This window comes from Clavispora lusitaniae (assembly GCF_014636115.1).
Source record: "Clavispora lusitaniae strain FDAARGOS_655 chromosome Unknown tig00000038_pilon, whole genome shotgun sequence".
NCBI lineage: Eukaryota > Fungi > Ascomycota > Pichiomycetes > Serinales > Metschnikowiaceae > Clavispora > Clavispora lusitaniae.
The window spans coordinates 2,141,949-2,157,487 of record NW_027093976.1 but is presented as its reverse complement, the minus strand read 5'-3'; the positions used below and the strand labels follow the sequence as shown (position 1 = coordinate 2,157,487).

General features: G+C 41.3%; 7 protein-coding genes across 7 annotated transcripts; 4 read left to right on the top strand and 3 right to left on the bottom strand. All coding sequences in view use genetic code 12, as the record gives it.

Moving 5' to 3' along the window:
- Window positions 1-329: 329 nt before the first annotated feature.
- Window positions 330-968, top strand: ERV25 (Erv25p; the record flags this gene model as incomplete). The annotated part of the gene is made up of 1 exon (XM_002617738.1): window positions 330-968. The coding sequence occupies one exon, from the start codon at window positions 330-332 to the stop codon at window positions 966-968; it is 639 nt and encodes a 212-aa protein (XP_002617784.1).
- Window positions 969-1,020: 52 nt separating this feature from the next.
- On the bottom strand, window positions 1,021-3,111 carry FOB63_002114 (uncharacterized protein; the record flags this gene model as incomplete). Its single annotated transcript, XM_002617739.1, has 1 exon — window positions 1,021-3,111. The coding sequence occupies one exon, from the start codon at window positions 3,109-3,111 to the stop codon at window positions 1,021-1,023; it is 2,091 nt and encodes a 696-aa protein (XP_002617785.1).
- A 403-nt stretch (window positions 3,112-3,514) lies between these two features.
- Window positions 3,515-4,228, bottom strand: FOB63_002113 (uncharacterized protein; the record flags this gene model as incomplete). Its single annotated transcript, XM_002617740.1, has 1 exon — window positions 3,515-4,228. The coding sequence occupies one exon, from the start codon at window positions 4,226-4,228 to the stop codon at window positions 3,515-3,517; it is 714 nt and encodes a 237-aa protein (XP_002617786.1).
- Window positions 4,229-4,457: 229 nt separating this feature from the next.
- On the top strand, window positions 4,458-5,456 carry FOB63_002112 (L-serine/L-threonine ammonia-lyase; the record flags this gene model as incomplete). Its single annotated transcript, XM_002617741.1, has 1 exon — window positions 4,458-5,456. One exon carries the CDS (start codon window positions 4,458-4,460, stop codon window positions 5,454-5,456), a length of 999 nt encoding a protein of 332 aa, XP_002617787.1.
- Window positions 5,457-5,818: 362 nt separating this feature from the next.
- Window positions 5,819-8,317, top strand: FOB63_002111 (uncharacterized protein; the record flags this gene model as incomplete). The annotated part of the gene is made up of 1 exon (XM_002617742.2): window positions 5,819-8,317. The coding sequence occupies one exon, from the start codon at window positions 5,819-5,821 to the stop codon at window positions 8,315-8,317; it is 2,499 nt and encodes an 832-aa protein (XP_002617788.2).
- Window positions 8,318-8,736: 419 nt separating this feature from the next.
- On the top strand, window positions 8,737-12,090 carry DOT1 (histone methyltransferase; the record flags this gene model as incomplete). Its single annotated transcript, XM_002617743.1, has 1 exon — window positions 8,737-12,090. The coding sequence occupies one exon, from the start codon at window positions 8,737-8,739 to the stop codon at window positions 12,088-12,090; it is 3,354 nt and encodes a 1,117-aa protein (XP_002617789.1).
- An 87-nt stretch (window positions 12,091-12,177) lies between these two features.
- ISW2 (DNA translocase) lies at window positions 12,178-15,372 on the bottom strand (the record flags this gene model as incomplete). Its single annotated transcript, XM_002617744.2, has 1 exon — window positions 12,178-15,372. The coding sequence occupies one exon, from the start codon at window positions 15,370-15,372 to the stop codon at window positions 12,178-12,180; it is 3,195 nt and encodes a 1,064-aa protein (XP_002617790.2).
- Between the last annotated feature and the right edge of the window lie 167 nt (window positions 15,373-15,539).

Sequence of the window (15,539 nt, the reverse complement as noted above, 5' to 3'; positions counted from 1 at the left end):
AAGCATTGGAAGTAAGTAGCTAATGTAATTGTTAGAACTGGGTATTCTATGTTCAAGTTATAGCTGACTTCCAGTTCAATTTGGCAGTTAGGGCCTTCCTTCCATATTACTTTCTACGTCTTCTTTGAAAAGAGAAGAACCATTTTGAATGATCCAACAAAAAAGTAGATACAGACGTAAAAGTTGTCCAACAACACGAAGAAAGAAGTGTCAAGGTGGACCCCGGCTTGCATGTAAGTTGAATCATTTTTTTTTTTTCGTTTCTCCGTTGCGCGTCCTAAACACGAGTGGCCGAATTCCTGTCTATTTTACTTTCATCAACACATAAAATGATTTGGAACTTGTGGTTCGCCATCACTTTTGTGATCCAGCTTTCTGCTGCTTTGCTCGTTGAATTGCCAGCTCTTGAAAAAGCTGAGCCTGTTTGTATCCGTGACTTTATCGGTCAAGATCAATTGGTAGTGGTGAATGTTAAGACCAGTGGTCGTTCAGGAGACGGCCAAAGATTGCAGATGGTTATCAAAGACACTATGGGAAACATTCTTTCCAAAAGAAATGAAGTCAATAAGGATGTGAGAGTTTCGTTCACCACTTATGATGCTGTTGCTGTCGACATTTGCTTCACCAATATTTTGGAAAGAACAAACAACCGCAGAGTCTATTTGAGCAGAGAAGTTGAGTTGGAGGTCGAGTCAGGCTCATCCGCTAGAGATTGGAATGCTGTTCAGGCAGCAGAAAAGTTGAGACCTAACGAAATCGAATTGAAGAAAGTGGAAGAATTAGCAAAAGAGATCTCTCACGAGTTGAAGTATTTGAAGGCCAGAGAAGAAAGAATGAGAGACACAAATGAGAGCACAAACTCTAGAGTTAAGTATTTCTCCATCATTATTGTGCTTTCCTTGGTTGGCTTGGGCGTCTGGCAAATTCAATACTTGAGACATTACTTCAAGGTCAAGCACATTATCTAAACTACACAGCTTGCGTCCCATATTCATTATTCAATAGAAAGCGATCAAAATATCACACTGTAAAAGTGCTCACGGCATTAGGAAATCTATGTTTGAAAACATCCATGTAACTGATCATTTCTCGTTGTTTGTATTGTGTAATTTCCGACAGTGATAGTGTAAAATTGAGATCTTCGGCCTGGACATCTGCATCGTCCCAGTGGCTATCCAAAAAGTCGTGATAAAAATGCTTGATATGTCCGTCAGCTTTTTCCAAGGAGTTCACGATTGAAATTGGATATTCGACTTGTTCGTACGAAAGAGTTTGAAGTAAAAGCCACTGGAAAAGGAAGATGGTACTTTGCCATTTTTTCCAGAAATGATCAAAGCTCGGAAGGGAATAGTCGTTTGAAATATTGGAATATACCTTTTCTGAAGTAATTGCCAGCAAGATTTGCTGTAGTCGGGCATAGTCATCTTTCGTCGTGTCATAGAGATTTAGTTGTAAGCCAGTCAACTTGTCAAGTAATATAGAGCCCAAGTGATTTAGAAAAGGTGTTGCCACAGAACACGTAATGCCCAAAGTTTCCAGAAGAGGATATGTATCGAAAAAGGACTTTAAGTGGCAGAAATCTAAGGTCAAAAGCTTTTCTGCCAATGCGATTAATAGTTCAATGCTGCCGGCACGTTTTTCATAAAGATATAATGTCACTGCGATACGAAAACGTAAACGCATGGAGTGTTGATTGTCAGTATATTCAAGAAAGGTCTTGCATTGTGAGTTCTGAACCAAGGGGTCATGTTTTAGAAGCAGTCTTTCCCGAACATAGCACGGATAAGGTGTAGAGCTCGTAGCCTGGCCGAGGCCTGTGAGAATATATTCGACTGCTCTTTCATAGACTGTTCGAGGAGGACCGATAAGACGAAGAGCTCTATCAAGTAGAGAAAAGTTTTGACACTGAAACTGAAGAGAAAGAAAACGAAACACTATATCAAAGACACTTTCGTATGAGCGATAGATACAGTGAACATGGGTATTCGCCGAATTGAAGAGGAACTTCTGGTACTGGGATGAAGCATCAGCACACGTAAAAGCCCATCGAAGCAAAGCCCAGAAATCATATCCATCGTTTGGATCAATCGCCTTAGCGAGTACAACATCATCAAAAACACGAAGACAAGATACAGCGCTCAAGGAGTCAGACTTTAGTTTCTTCAGATTTTTGCTCCGCTTTTCTTTCTGAGTCCCATAAACCCTACGCTTCGGACCATCAGTCTTCTTTTCTGGCGCATGTGATCGATCCTTCATTTTGCTCTTTCGATTTGCTTTCGCTTCTGTGTCCGTTGCTTCTTCAAAATTTGGGTTTACTCCTTTGGCACCATGGATTTCTGGCTCTGGCGTAGCATGTGCCAGAAGATGGGGCATAGATTCGAATAGAGCAGTGGTTTCTCCGAGGCCAGATGTTTTACGACCGAGGTCTGATAATGAAGTGACAGCAACAGGAACAGAGAACAGACGTATTGGCTCTTCGTCTATGAGGCTATCCAGTCCTTCCGAGTCAGAGATGACTTCCACAACAGCCATTTGCTCTGGGGTAGAAAGAAGAGGTGATGGCAGACGTCGGCGAGTGAAAAAGTCTTTCTTCATAGGCACTAAAGCGGCTATCGCCTTTTCAAAACGAATATGTAGTAGTCGCAAAGCCTCTCGCTCTATTCGGGATGGATGAGACCGCATCAGTCCTTTTTGTGGCATGCCACCAGATATGTCAGACTGACTATGTACATCTGACTGTAGCAATATAAGGTACCGCTCAAGAAGCGCATGTGAGCGTGCTTGAAGCAGACTCTTAGCCAAAACCGCATCGTAGTCGCGATTGACCAGCTTCATGTAGTCTGAGGTTTCTGGTACCATAGATGAAGGCGAATGTGTCCAATTAGCATTCGGACATCGTGCAGCTAGCGTGAAAAGAATGTGGAGGACATTGACGGAAGGCACCAGGGTGAAAGTGCCCAATACCAGTGCTTCCAAATAGGAAAGAAGCGCATCGAACTGCTTGGTGTTGTTGAAGTTAATGACAGAAGTGGTACCCCGCAATTGCTCGAGCTCAGCAAGAAACGAATCGCCGAGAGCCAGCTGTGCTTCTAAAAGAGCTGTAGGGTGCATTTCCCAATAGCACTTCTTGAATCAATACTGTGTTACAGTACCACCCAAACACACTAATGTCGCACTGATGGACGCAATCTAGTCTTGCATCGCGCTTGAACAGTACATCAACTGTTGTCATATCAAACGAAGTTCATCTTTACTTGTTTAACGAATTAACATTCAATTCTCTTTTTTCGTTGCTTCTTGAGAATTTGCTGATTTGAACATATTTAATTTTCCTTTGAGTCGATTGACTTTCGCGTAGTGAACAGAGCCTTCCTCAATCATGAAGAGATCCTCAAACTCAACCGTAAGGGTAGCATAAGATATCCGAAACTATGATAATTCATCTATTATTTCAAACCTAGTATATATGACAAAAACAGGCTTTGTCGAATTCTTATAGCTCCTTCTTGCCAAATCAATCCAATTCGCCGAGCTGGCCCAATATCTCCGCAAAGCTTTTGATACCGATAGAAAGTTCCAGACCCGAGAAAGAAAAATCAACTCTACCATCAGCTGCTCCACATCCGAGCATGTCTATGAGAATCGAATCACTAATGTCATCTAACTGCAAGTAGCTTTTTACGCGGCGTAACTCTTTCGCCGATAATCGGCCGGTCTTGGGAGAGCCTCCAGCATCAAGAAAAAGAGCCCACGCGCTTTCTATCGTTTCCGAACAATCTCGGAATTTGATGAGTCGAGCACAAAACTTCAACAACTTATCTATATCCACAACATCCGATACATCAAACTCTCCATTCACGTAGGAAGAAATAGTCAATTGGGTCAATAAGTCTTGTGCTATTATCCATCGAGGGCCCCCACGGGCGGTTTTGACTTTGGCAATGTCGTAGAACCATTCTATACATTCAGTAATGTCGCGAGTATAAATGTGTGGGATCGCCAAATGATCTAGTAACAGGGGAATGTGTGCAAGAACTACATCTTGTGTTCCCGTTGTTTCTAGAATCCAGGAATAGGCATCAAGGACATCATCTTCGTGCTGCTGATCGAGTTTGGCATAGTTTCTTGACTTTTGAAACTTGGGGGGCATTCTTTGAAGACACGTAAAGATGAAAAGTCTTAGAGATGCATAAGGTGCGGGTGTACACTCGTATCTATGTACAAACATAGTGACTTATCGGAGACGCAAGTAATTAACTTTTCACCTATTTAAAATAGTTTCAGCCATTAACATGGTCCCATGATATCTCAGAAAATGCCTTGATATTACTGGCTAATGGTAACTATATTGTAAGTTCTATTCTTTCTTAATTCGCCGCTAATTCTGTCCAGATAAATCAGCCTCATACTGTATAGACATCATCTATCAGCCTTCGCCCAGCCATTATTCACATACCATGGTCGCTCCTGCCATAAAAACAGAGCTCGTTGATGTGACTGCAGATTTCAATGCTGACTGTCGTTTTCTTTTCAAACTTGAGCACCAGCAACCCTCGGGTTCTTTCAAGCTCCGTGGCATGAGCCGTCTCATCGAGAAATCGATAGCCGACGCAAATGCTACTGGCAAACAGAACTTGCATGTTTTCACTTCCTCAGGGGGGAATGCAGGCATTGCAGCAGCTTACGCATCTAAATTCTACGGAGTGCCTTGCACGGTTGTTCTTCCACAAACAGTGAAGCAAACTACTTTAGATCAATTGTCTGATCTCGGAGCTTCCATTATGATTTTCGGCGAACATTGGGGTGCTGCTGACGAACACCTTCGTAATGTGGTGATGCCAAAGACCGCAAAAGATGAGGCACAGTTGTACTGCCATCCCTTTGATAATGAAATTCTTTGGGAAGGACACGGTGATATAGTGGACGAAATGGTCTATCAATTGAAAGATTTGAATGTGGATCCGGTTCATGTGAAAGGAATTGTGTGCAGCTGTGGAGGTGGGGGGCTTTACAATGGGCTTGTGGCCGGTTGCCATCGTAATCCACTGCTCAAAGATGTACCCATGCTTGTATTGGAAACTTTTCAAACAGCTAGTTTTGATGCAGCAATTAAAGCAAATGAAATTGTTGCTTTACCCAAAATAGAAACATTGGTCACTACACTTGGTTCGCCATATGTGGCAACTCAAACATTGGCCAATTACAAGAGCCATAAAACAAGTGTGCGTCTAATGGATGATTTGGAAGCCGTGGAGGGAACAATTGAGTATTTTGATAAGTATGGTGTTTTGGTTGAGCCTTCATGTGGAGCAACAGTGGCAACGGCCACACGAAAGAAAGACTTCTTGCAGGTCTTTGGATCGTTGGGAGCTGAAGATGTGATAATCTTCATAATATGTGGTGGAAGCGCTACATCCGCCGAAACTTTAGAAAATTATCGGAATCTTCTCATTTGATATATAGAAAATGTAGCAGAACTAAAACCCTTCAATACCACCTACTAGAGAGGCTACGATGCTTCCAATTATGATCGTGTTAAGAGACTTAAGACACTTGAAATAAGTAGTACAAGTAAATGCTTTTTCTAGCATTAATAAGTCAATTTCTTCGCAATCCCATGTCCAACTGCCCACGAAAAAACAATACAAGGTGAGAGAGCGAATATTATACTAGAAAGTAACCGAACAAAAATATACTTTGTGAAGCTTCTTGCCAGTTGCCTAGACTACTGTGCACTCCATCATGCGCAGGTCTTATCGTATTGCACATGTCATTCGCATTATCTACGATCAGCAAAACTTGACTTTCCTAGGCAGCAATGGCCCGTTTAAGCATGAGTGGAGGTTGGTTTCCATGGAATATCGCCGAAGAAAATCATACAGATCAGAGCCAACTTACTGAAATGCATACCGAAGCACCATGTGCGAAGCACGAACAGAATGAAGATCTAGAACCTTCTACAGAGAAAGAAAGTCAAAACCAACTGTTACGAACAAGAGCATCAATGATCTCTCTACCTTCCCTCAACACAGGCGCATGGTTGAATTGGTCGAGCAAAGCCGAGACAAGCTCTTTGGCTGCCGACAAGAATGGAAATGATAGCAATGGAGTTGAAGGTGACAACGGAGTTGGGAGTGGGAATGGGAGTGGCAATGCAAGTGGAAATGGCAATAGCGGAGAAAATGGTAATAGAAACGGAAACGGAAATGGGGGAAACGGTAAACGAAGCGGTAAAGATGGAAAGAGGAGCAAGCTGAATAGGGACAATGAAGATGAAGATGCAGATGACTATCTTCCAGATGATAATGGTGACGAAGTCGAGGAAAATGCCTCCCAGGGCTCTCGCAAGAAGCTGTGGAGTTTTTGGTCCTCTCTGGAAGAGGCACCAAAAGAGAGCAATCATCCATTTCCTGTTGCCAATACCATTTTTAAATCGACTCCCACATTTCCAGCTCAAGAAGACACACAACAAGGAGGTAAAAAGGATGATGTGGTTTCTAATAATGAAGCAGGCGACGACGCGGTTCTATATAAGCCCCACAACAGTGCCAAACAATTCGACAAGATCAATACTCACAAGAATGAAAACCTTAAGGAGAATATCATAGTTCCACAATGGGAGTCGTGTCTCCCAGCCCTGGCAAATTCTATCAATGCATCAACCTCTCAACAAGCGTCAATTGTGAACCCAAGGAATGTACCATTCGATCTCAAGAATTGGAGAGGCTACCTCTCATACATTTCATCACGTTTTGGTTTTGGGTCGACATCTAGTTCTTCTGCTCAATCTTCCCAATCCCCTTTAGAGAAGGAATTCAAATCTTTGAATGATCATAGTTATCCTCTCTATGGAAGATCACTTAACAGGCTTCCACCATTGAATAGAGCGTGTTTACCAAACTATATCTTCTATCATAGACCTGAAAGTGATGCTTCCAGTTCTGAAGGAAAACATGTTCTTGTGAGTGAGGAGGAGCAGAATCCCGTATCTGTCACAAGTGACATGAGCGGGAATTTGCTGATAAATCCTCCTGCTACTGTACCACCGTCTCCTAATGTGACGGTTGTTAAAAGGCCGGTAGGCTCCTTGAAGAAAATAAAAAAGATTTTAATCATTGGAGTTCATGGATTTTTTCCCACTCGAATGATCCGGCCAATAATTGGGGCGCCCAAGGGAACATCATTGAAATTTGCAAATGAGGCAGAAAAAGCAATTATTAGATACTGTTTGGAAAATAAATTGCTAAACGATAAAGAGGAATCTTCCATAAGCATTCAAAAGATTGCTTTGGAGAAAGAGGGAAAGATATTTGATCGTGTTACATTTTTTGTTGACATCTTGACAAAATGGGAACAAGAGCTCAATGAGGCAGACTTCATCTTTGTTGCTGCACATTCACAAGGGTGCGTTGTGTCTATTATTTTGCTTGCTCAATTGATTAAAAGTGGAATTCTCAAGAATGCAATACATAAAAGAATTGGAATTTTGGGTATGGCTGGCGTCAACAATGGACCATTTTACGGTGTGGATAAATCTTTATTCATGAAAGCGTATTCAGCAATTGAACACGAATCACTTTTAGAGCTTTTTGAGCTAAACAAATTCGAAAGCCCACAATCGGTTGCTTACAAGGAATCTATGCAAATTCTAGTCAGCTCGAATGTCAAGCTTTGTCTTATTGGTTCCATTAATGATCTGTTAGTTCCGTTATACTCTGCACTCGCATCACATATCTTTCATCCCAACATTTATAGAGCTTGTTACATTGATCATTCGACCAATACTCCAGAATTTATTACGCGTCTTGTGTCCATTTGTTGCCAGCTTCAAAATCTTGGATTTTTTGACAACAATGTGATACGAGAATTGAGTGCAAGCTTGCCTGGCCCTGTTACTGGTGGTGGACACTCAAGGATCTACAATGATGGAAAAGTCTATAATTTAGGTGTCAAATTTGCTTTAGACACTGACGATTTGGTAATACCTAGCATTGCTCCTGGCTACTTGTCAAATGGTAAAGAAACAGAAAATGATGCTATGGGTCCCATTAACAATCGTGTTTATATCAAAGAGTACAATGTGAGCAAAATCGGTACAAACCCCTTTATATTACCGTGGTGCGTTCGTGGACTCATTTTTAACATCCAAAAGAATTGGCCGATACATGGGGAAAGACTTGATGACATTGATTCTGAGAGCACAGCTGAAGAGGAAATTCAAGCTTTGTATGAATCTTTTGATAAATGGAAACCCGTCAGCAAGACCTTAAAGCATTTAAGATTTAGGTTAAATGGGATTCGCACAAGCAAACTATAGACTGGTGAACATTCGCTACGACCCCACAAACGACTACTATATATTTATTATTATACAAGTGCGTGCACATATAGCTTAGAATGCCAAAAAAGCATCTGAATACTGGAGAAAATCAAATTTAGAAAGTAAAGTAGAAAAAAACGACAATAAAAAAAGAAGAAGAAGCGAAAAAAAATACTGCAGTAGGTTTTGCAGATTGAATTCGCACATTAGGAATGCACCGCGCTTCAGATCAAACTACACGCTTCTGTTTTTCAACCTTTTCTTTCAATTCTCCGAGTAAAAAAAAAGTGATCCCAGTGGGTGTTTTCAAAGATTTTTTTTTAGTTTTTCCGAAGTTTCGAGTCTACCGCACTGAGATTTCACAATAGCATTCTGATATTAAGGCGGAGAAGTAAGAAAGTTTGCCCAAGCTAATAATGCAATGTTCATCCCTGGTATCAACAATAATGGGCTCACCGAAACCGGAATCGAAAGATTCATTACCGCTATATCGAACTGTTCCAATGAAAGTTTCGCTGCTCTTGAATAGCGAAAGCGGGGAAACAGTGGAAACAATGCCGATTAGCCCCGATTCATTGAAAGTGGAAAACGAACACCTGATTTCACCTTCTATCGCTAAGGAAAGCACGCCTGCTTCTGTTAAGTCAGATGACTACGAGTCTGTCAGTGATGAGCTCAAGAAGTTGACGTACACAAACCTTTTGAGGAGTCATGTTCAAAAACGATTGCCGGATGTTGACTGGGATGAAATCGTGCGCTACGTTGAAACCTTGACATTACCCACAGACTTTACGAAACCGGAAATCGAGCTTATCGTCCTGGAATGGTACAAGGAAGGGCCAGTAAATCACCGAATGCTTGAATATGAATGTTTTGCTCGCACGCGTCGGGAGATCCATCTGAAGATCTGCGCTTTAGAAGATCTTTACGGTCTAAAGAGGGAGGAGCTTGAATGTCTGCAAATCATAGCAATGGAAGTCTGCAATGAGTTACAATTGTTTCTCTTAAGTGATATCAAACCGATGTTGCCACATATGTCGACTTCTAACATAGCGGGAATGATATCCAAACATTACAAATACAAAAATCGTTGGCTGGATCGTGAGGTTGAGTTTATTTCCGATTGTATTGAGAGAGAAGAACTGCGTGAGCTGATCTTAGAAGCTCTTGTATTCAGAAAGCCTTACGAGATCCGAAACAAAATCGACTCAGTGAAGAGGAGACTCCGGAGACAATCTACACCTCCTATCAAGAAAGAACCTTCTCCGGTGGTAATTGCTTACGAGAGTAAGCTTTCAGAGTTGATGAACAGTGATTTGACACTTACAGGGATTCGACTGGTAATGGGATCGCGCAACTTGAACCGAGTTGTTCAGGATATTCAAAGTCGGAAGAAACGTGACATTGCTTTACCCTTTACGTACCCAGAAACCGAGTTTCTACGCCATAGTTTGACTAACAATATGCCGATGGCTGATATAATGAAAGAATTGGTAATCCGGTCGGAGGAAGAGGTGGTGGCCAAGCTTAAAACTCTACAAATGGCTTGTGTTCGACAGAAAAAATTTACAAATACTGTTGAACGCTTAATTTATGAAGCTCAATGGTATATGGCTATTGCAGATGGAGAAAGTGGCGGACGTCCCAAGAGACGCACTAGGAACAATGTTGAACTTGACGATCTTCGAAAGGAAGCGTTGACAAAAAAGAAAAAAGTTGAACGTACGTTGACTCCAGAAGAAATTAGTGAAAAGCAAAAGCGCTCTGAAATACGCACGCAGAGACGAATTGAGCTGCTCCGAAGAAAGGCAGAAGAAAACGAACTCCGTAAGAAAAAGGCAAGTATGCGTGGAAGAAAGCTCCGGAGTACAAGAAAACAGGAAGCTGAATCTAGAGTGGCTGCGTTGATTGAAGAGGCACGCTGGTTTCAAAGTGTTACAGGAGATGGCACATGTGTGAAAGAAGGTGAGAAAAGAAAGAGGAGACCTGTTTTCCATTTAGTGCCAGAATTCAAAAATCGACAACAATTGAAGAACGCACAGAAACGACTCGTGGAGAAGAAGAAAGAGGTGAAAAAGAAAAGAGGTCGTGGCAGACCTAGACGTACACCATCTTCTGATGTCGATGATAGCACCAGCGACTCGGACTCCGAAGACGATTTGGAAAAACTTCAACACGCTATTGATAGTGATGAGTCGGATGAGTTTGCTTGTGTGAGCTCTTTTGATCCTACCGACATTATTCATGACTCATTAGTTCCACTTAGTGGAAGACAGCTTTTCAACAACGCGATCACATCGGGCTCTGTCAATCCACAACCAGTATCCTTCAGCGATGATGTACTGGTTATGATACAAAGCAATCAGTACTTACCGGTGAATGATACGGTTGCAGCGAAAGTTATAAAAGATCACATCAAATCATATAAACCATTGGGAGCATCTTTTCCACCATTGTTTACGAGCGATGTTAACGGCCTGGATGTAATTAACTCCAGAAACATTATTCACATTCGTTATTTGCTTTATCCGCAACACACTGAACAGTTTGTCTTGGCAGCTCCTAAGAGCAACGAGTTGGATCCAGTTTTTGAGTTGCAAAAAATCTTTCAAATTCACTATGCCCTTTTCTTCTCACATTCTTCCCTTATCAAAGATATTATCTATGAGAACTATTGCAAACTGTTGGAAAGAGCTGTCGAAGAGGACAACTTTTCCGATTTCATGACTATAATAGATCAGTGGAATACGCTTATGTTAGCTCTTTCGCCTTATCCAGTGAAGTTTGATCCATCAATTGACATAAATGAGGCTATCAGATTATATTTACCCTCCAACTATAAATTTCAGCCCACCGTCCTGGACCTTAAGTTAGACATTTTCTATTATGACGTTCTTTCAGCTGGAGAAATCAAGGATTCTGATAAAGAAACAAGCATTGACCGTGCAACTTCTCCTCTTATGCGCCCAACAGGTCCTATAAAAGATGCTGATTCTGCCATAGCCAATATTATCACTAGGTTCAGAAACCTTCGACCACTTTCTTATCCTAACGCTTTTATACGGCTGTTGCAAAGAGTTTCAGAGATCTCAAGATTTGCCATCCAACAAATACTTCTTCGGGCTTACACGAGAATCGTTTCTCCAAATTCACGGAAACTCAGATCGTACAAAGCTTTTACAGCCGAGGTCTATGGAGAACTTCTTCCATCGTTTGTCAGTGAAGTTTTAACCAAGGTGGACTTGAAACCTGAGCACAGTTTTTATGATTTGGGGTCTGGAGTAGGGAATACTACTTTCCAAGCTGCACTAGAATTTGGTGTGAAAGAAAGTGGGGGCTGTGAATTAATGAATCATGCTTCGGAATTGACCTCTTTACAGGAAATATTTATGCAGAAGCAATTAATTGTTTTTGGTCTAAAGCCGCTACCTTTGCATTTTGCTTTGAACCAAAGTTTTGTTAATAATCCGGAGGTCAGACTGAAATGTGTCGGCTGCGATGTGCTCATTGTCAACAATTATCTTTTTGATTTTCCACTCAATGTTGAAGTAGGGAAGCTATTATATGGTATGAGGCCGGGTTCAAAGATTATAAGTTTGAAAAATTTCATCCCACCTAGATATAAAGCAGGCACAGAAAAGACAATATTTGACTATTTGAAAGTTGAGAAGCATGAAATGAGTGATTATCTTTCTGTTAGTTGGACTGCTAATAAAGTCCCCTATTATATTTCAACTGTTCAGGAGTCTGTGCAACAGGAGTATGTTTAAGTACACATTTTCAACTATTACTACAACTTGTATTGGTGAAATACAGCATGAACTTTTAATCGATCGTAAATTTACATAAGCATTCCCTTAGTCATTCTCCACTTTAACTGTTCTAGTTTCCACTTCAGCCTCTCCATTCGGGCGTTTTTTCGCCTTGTTATTAGGAGACTCCGAAAAAGTTGGGTCAGGCGTTGCTTCAACTGTGCTAGGGTCAACAGAACTTTGCCTCGTAGATGCCCCGTTCAATTGCTTAGTTTTCCTTTTAGACCCAGATGCACCGTCTGATTCTTTTGCTAAAGCAAGCATGAGTGTGTTGACCCTTCTGCTGATCTCTTGTGGAGTTCTAGAGTTGATATACCAGTCAAATCTGAAAAGATCGCTCTCCGCTATATCTTGCTTTATCTTTTCACCAAGTCTTTCACTTAGAAGACCATGTTTGTGGACACAGAACATGATAAACCTATCTTCAAGTTTAGAATAGACACGCTTGGAATTATTTGGAGGGTATTGGATCTTGAGATCCTCAAGAGGGTCATCTAATGCTTCAATCTTAGAGGCTAACAAACTTTGCTGGATATGAAGCTTCGCCACTTTCTTTTCGCTTGCTTCAATCTGAGCGATGTATTTCTCGTACCCTTCAATCTCCTTATACCTCTCCCAGAACTTCTTCGTGTATCTCTCAATCTCGGTAACATCTTTACCGAGAGCTTCAGCAATCTGCTTGTATGAATGTCTGCCATATTTGGCACAACTATGTATATAATTTGTGAAATCACGCCGTGACCATGTATGAAAACTTTCATCGACCAATTCTTCTTTGCGAGTATGTTCTTCTTCTGTAAGTGGAACAGCGTCCTTAATTTTCTTTTGCTCAATTTTGAGACGTTCTTCTCTTGACATGTCCTCATCTTCACTCAGAAATTCTTCTTCACTATCACCAAAATCATCCACAGAGTACACATATCCTACTTCTTTCTTGTATGCAAGTTGCTCCCTTTCAAGAAGATCAATCAATTCGGGGGAGAAAAATTGGTGGTCCTGCGGATGGTATACTTTCGGTTGTTTGATTTTGGTTGCGGGTCCTTGTTTACCTTGGCCCGCAGGAGCCTTTAGAACATCCTTATAATAGTTGTCTATCGAATACGTTTGTTCCTTTCTTTCACGTTTAGTTGGATGAATCCAAGTAAGACCTGCTTCTTCGTGTTCGCGTTTAGCAAAATTTTGCCCATTCCACTCGTAGACAGAAGCGTCTGACGTAAAGTTTTGAAGGTCATCAAGGCCTAATTTGTTGAATTTTGCATTAAGTGAAGCAGTTTTCTCTCTTCCTCTAGCAAGAATAGCATCAATATCATCATGGAGCATGGTACTTTTGTTCGATTCGAAGACAGCCTTAGCGCCATGTTGAATCATACCTAGCAAATCATCAGCAGAATTTCCAATATTCCCAGTAGCCTGTCGACCCTGTTGAATCACAAGTTGGTCTAATCTCAATTTTTGGGCAGCCCTGTCCATAACTTTCTCCTCTATTGCATTTTCAGTCACGAACCTGAATACCTGAACCTGTTTCTTCTGTCCAATTCTATGCGCTCTATCCATAGCCTGCAAATCTGCCTGGGGGTTCCAATCAGAGTCATAAAGAATAACAATATCAGCAGTAGTTAAATTGATACCCAAACCACCCGCTCTTGTTGTCAACAAGAAGATAAATTTCTTTGAATCTGGTGCATTATAATCATCGATAGCCTCGATTCTATCCTCATGAGACGTCGAACCATCGATTCGACAATATTCATATTCTCTGAAATAGCAGTAATCCTCGAGGATATCTAACAACCTAGACATCTGCGAAAATATCAAAACACGCGAGCCCGCTGCTTTGAATTTCTTGAGCATTTTGTCCAATATGATCATCTTTCCGGAGTTGTAAATCAAATGCTCGTCCGTCGTGAATGGCGGTCCTGGCTCGGCGCCATCAAAAAGATAAGGATGGTTGCAGCACTTCCTCAATTGCATGACGATGTTCAATAATCTTGTCTTACCCTCTCTCTTTCCGACAACACCATTGACGGCATCGATGTCCTTCTCGAGAAGCTTTTTGTACCATTCGATTTGCATTTCAGTCATGCCGATGTAAACATTTGTCTCTATCTTCGGCAATAGAGAAGTCTCGACATCTGCTTTCACTCTTCTTAAAAGAAAGGGACTGAGTACTTTGTGGAGTTGCAGGACGACTTGGTCTTGATTTTTGTCTTTATCTGCTTGGCTATCAAACCATTCATCGAAAACATTAGAATCACCAAAAACATCAGGTAAAAGAAAGTTCAATAGGGCCCAAAGCTCATGCAAATTGTTCTGCAAAGGTGTTCCTGTGATTAATAGCCTGTTCTTCGAGTAAAACAATCGTATGATTTGGGATAACGAACTGTCCTCGTTCTTAATTCTGTGTGCCTCATCCACAACAATGTATTGCCAGCGGAACTTTTTCAACTGAGATTTTTCTCTAATAACCATCTCAAAAGAAGTAATAAGCACGTCGAACTTAGCAGTTAAAAGACGGGAGCGGATGATTTCTTGGCGCTCTTCCTTTGTTCCTTGTAACACCACAACATCAACCTCGGGTGTCCACTTAGCAAATTCTCTTCTCCAGTTATCTAGAGTCGATTTGGGAACAATTACAATGAAGGGACCATCAATTTTCTTGATATACCTCAAGTAGCCTAGAAAAGAAATAGTCTGCAATGTCTTTCCCAACCCCATTTCATCGGCCAAAATTCCACTAAGTCGATTTTCATATAACAGAATGAGCCAATTCAAGCCCTGTATTTGGTATTCTCTCAACTGTCCCTCACAAATATATGACGGTGATTCAGTCAATACTGTTCTTTGTTGTTCTGCATCACCGATGTGCTCTTCATCTTCTAAAAGCTCTGCATCCTCCTCCTTCTCTGTCTTGCGTCGGGACAGCTTCTTTTTCGGTTGCTTGAAATTTAGCTTAGCATCTATCAGTTTCACCATTTTCTTGAATTTGGCGTCCTTGGACATGTTAATATCAATGAAGTGACGGAAGATGTCAGTCAAGCCTAATAGATATTTGAACCGTATCGTAGAATCGTCCACATCGCGTTCTCTCGCTACTTTGGGATCACAATCAAGAATAAATCGGGCCCTTCGTTCCATGTCAACGTCATCTGTATTGATATCAATCTCATTGCCCGACGGTGGTTGATCTTCCGAATCACTTGATTCAACATAGTCGACCTGCGTTTTCTTCCGCCCAGTCATTTTTTGATTTGCTTTAAGTTTTTTTCTTTCAACTTTGAGAGGAAATGTTATTTAGGAGAAGGGTACTCAAAATCTCACTTAAGCCCCTGATGCAAATACGACCGTTTTTTTCGTGGTGTTTATGCAATCGATATATGCCATGTCGCACGTCGCACGCAATGTCGCAC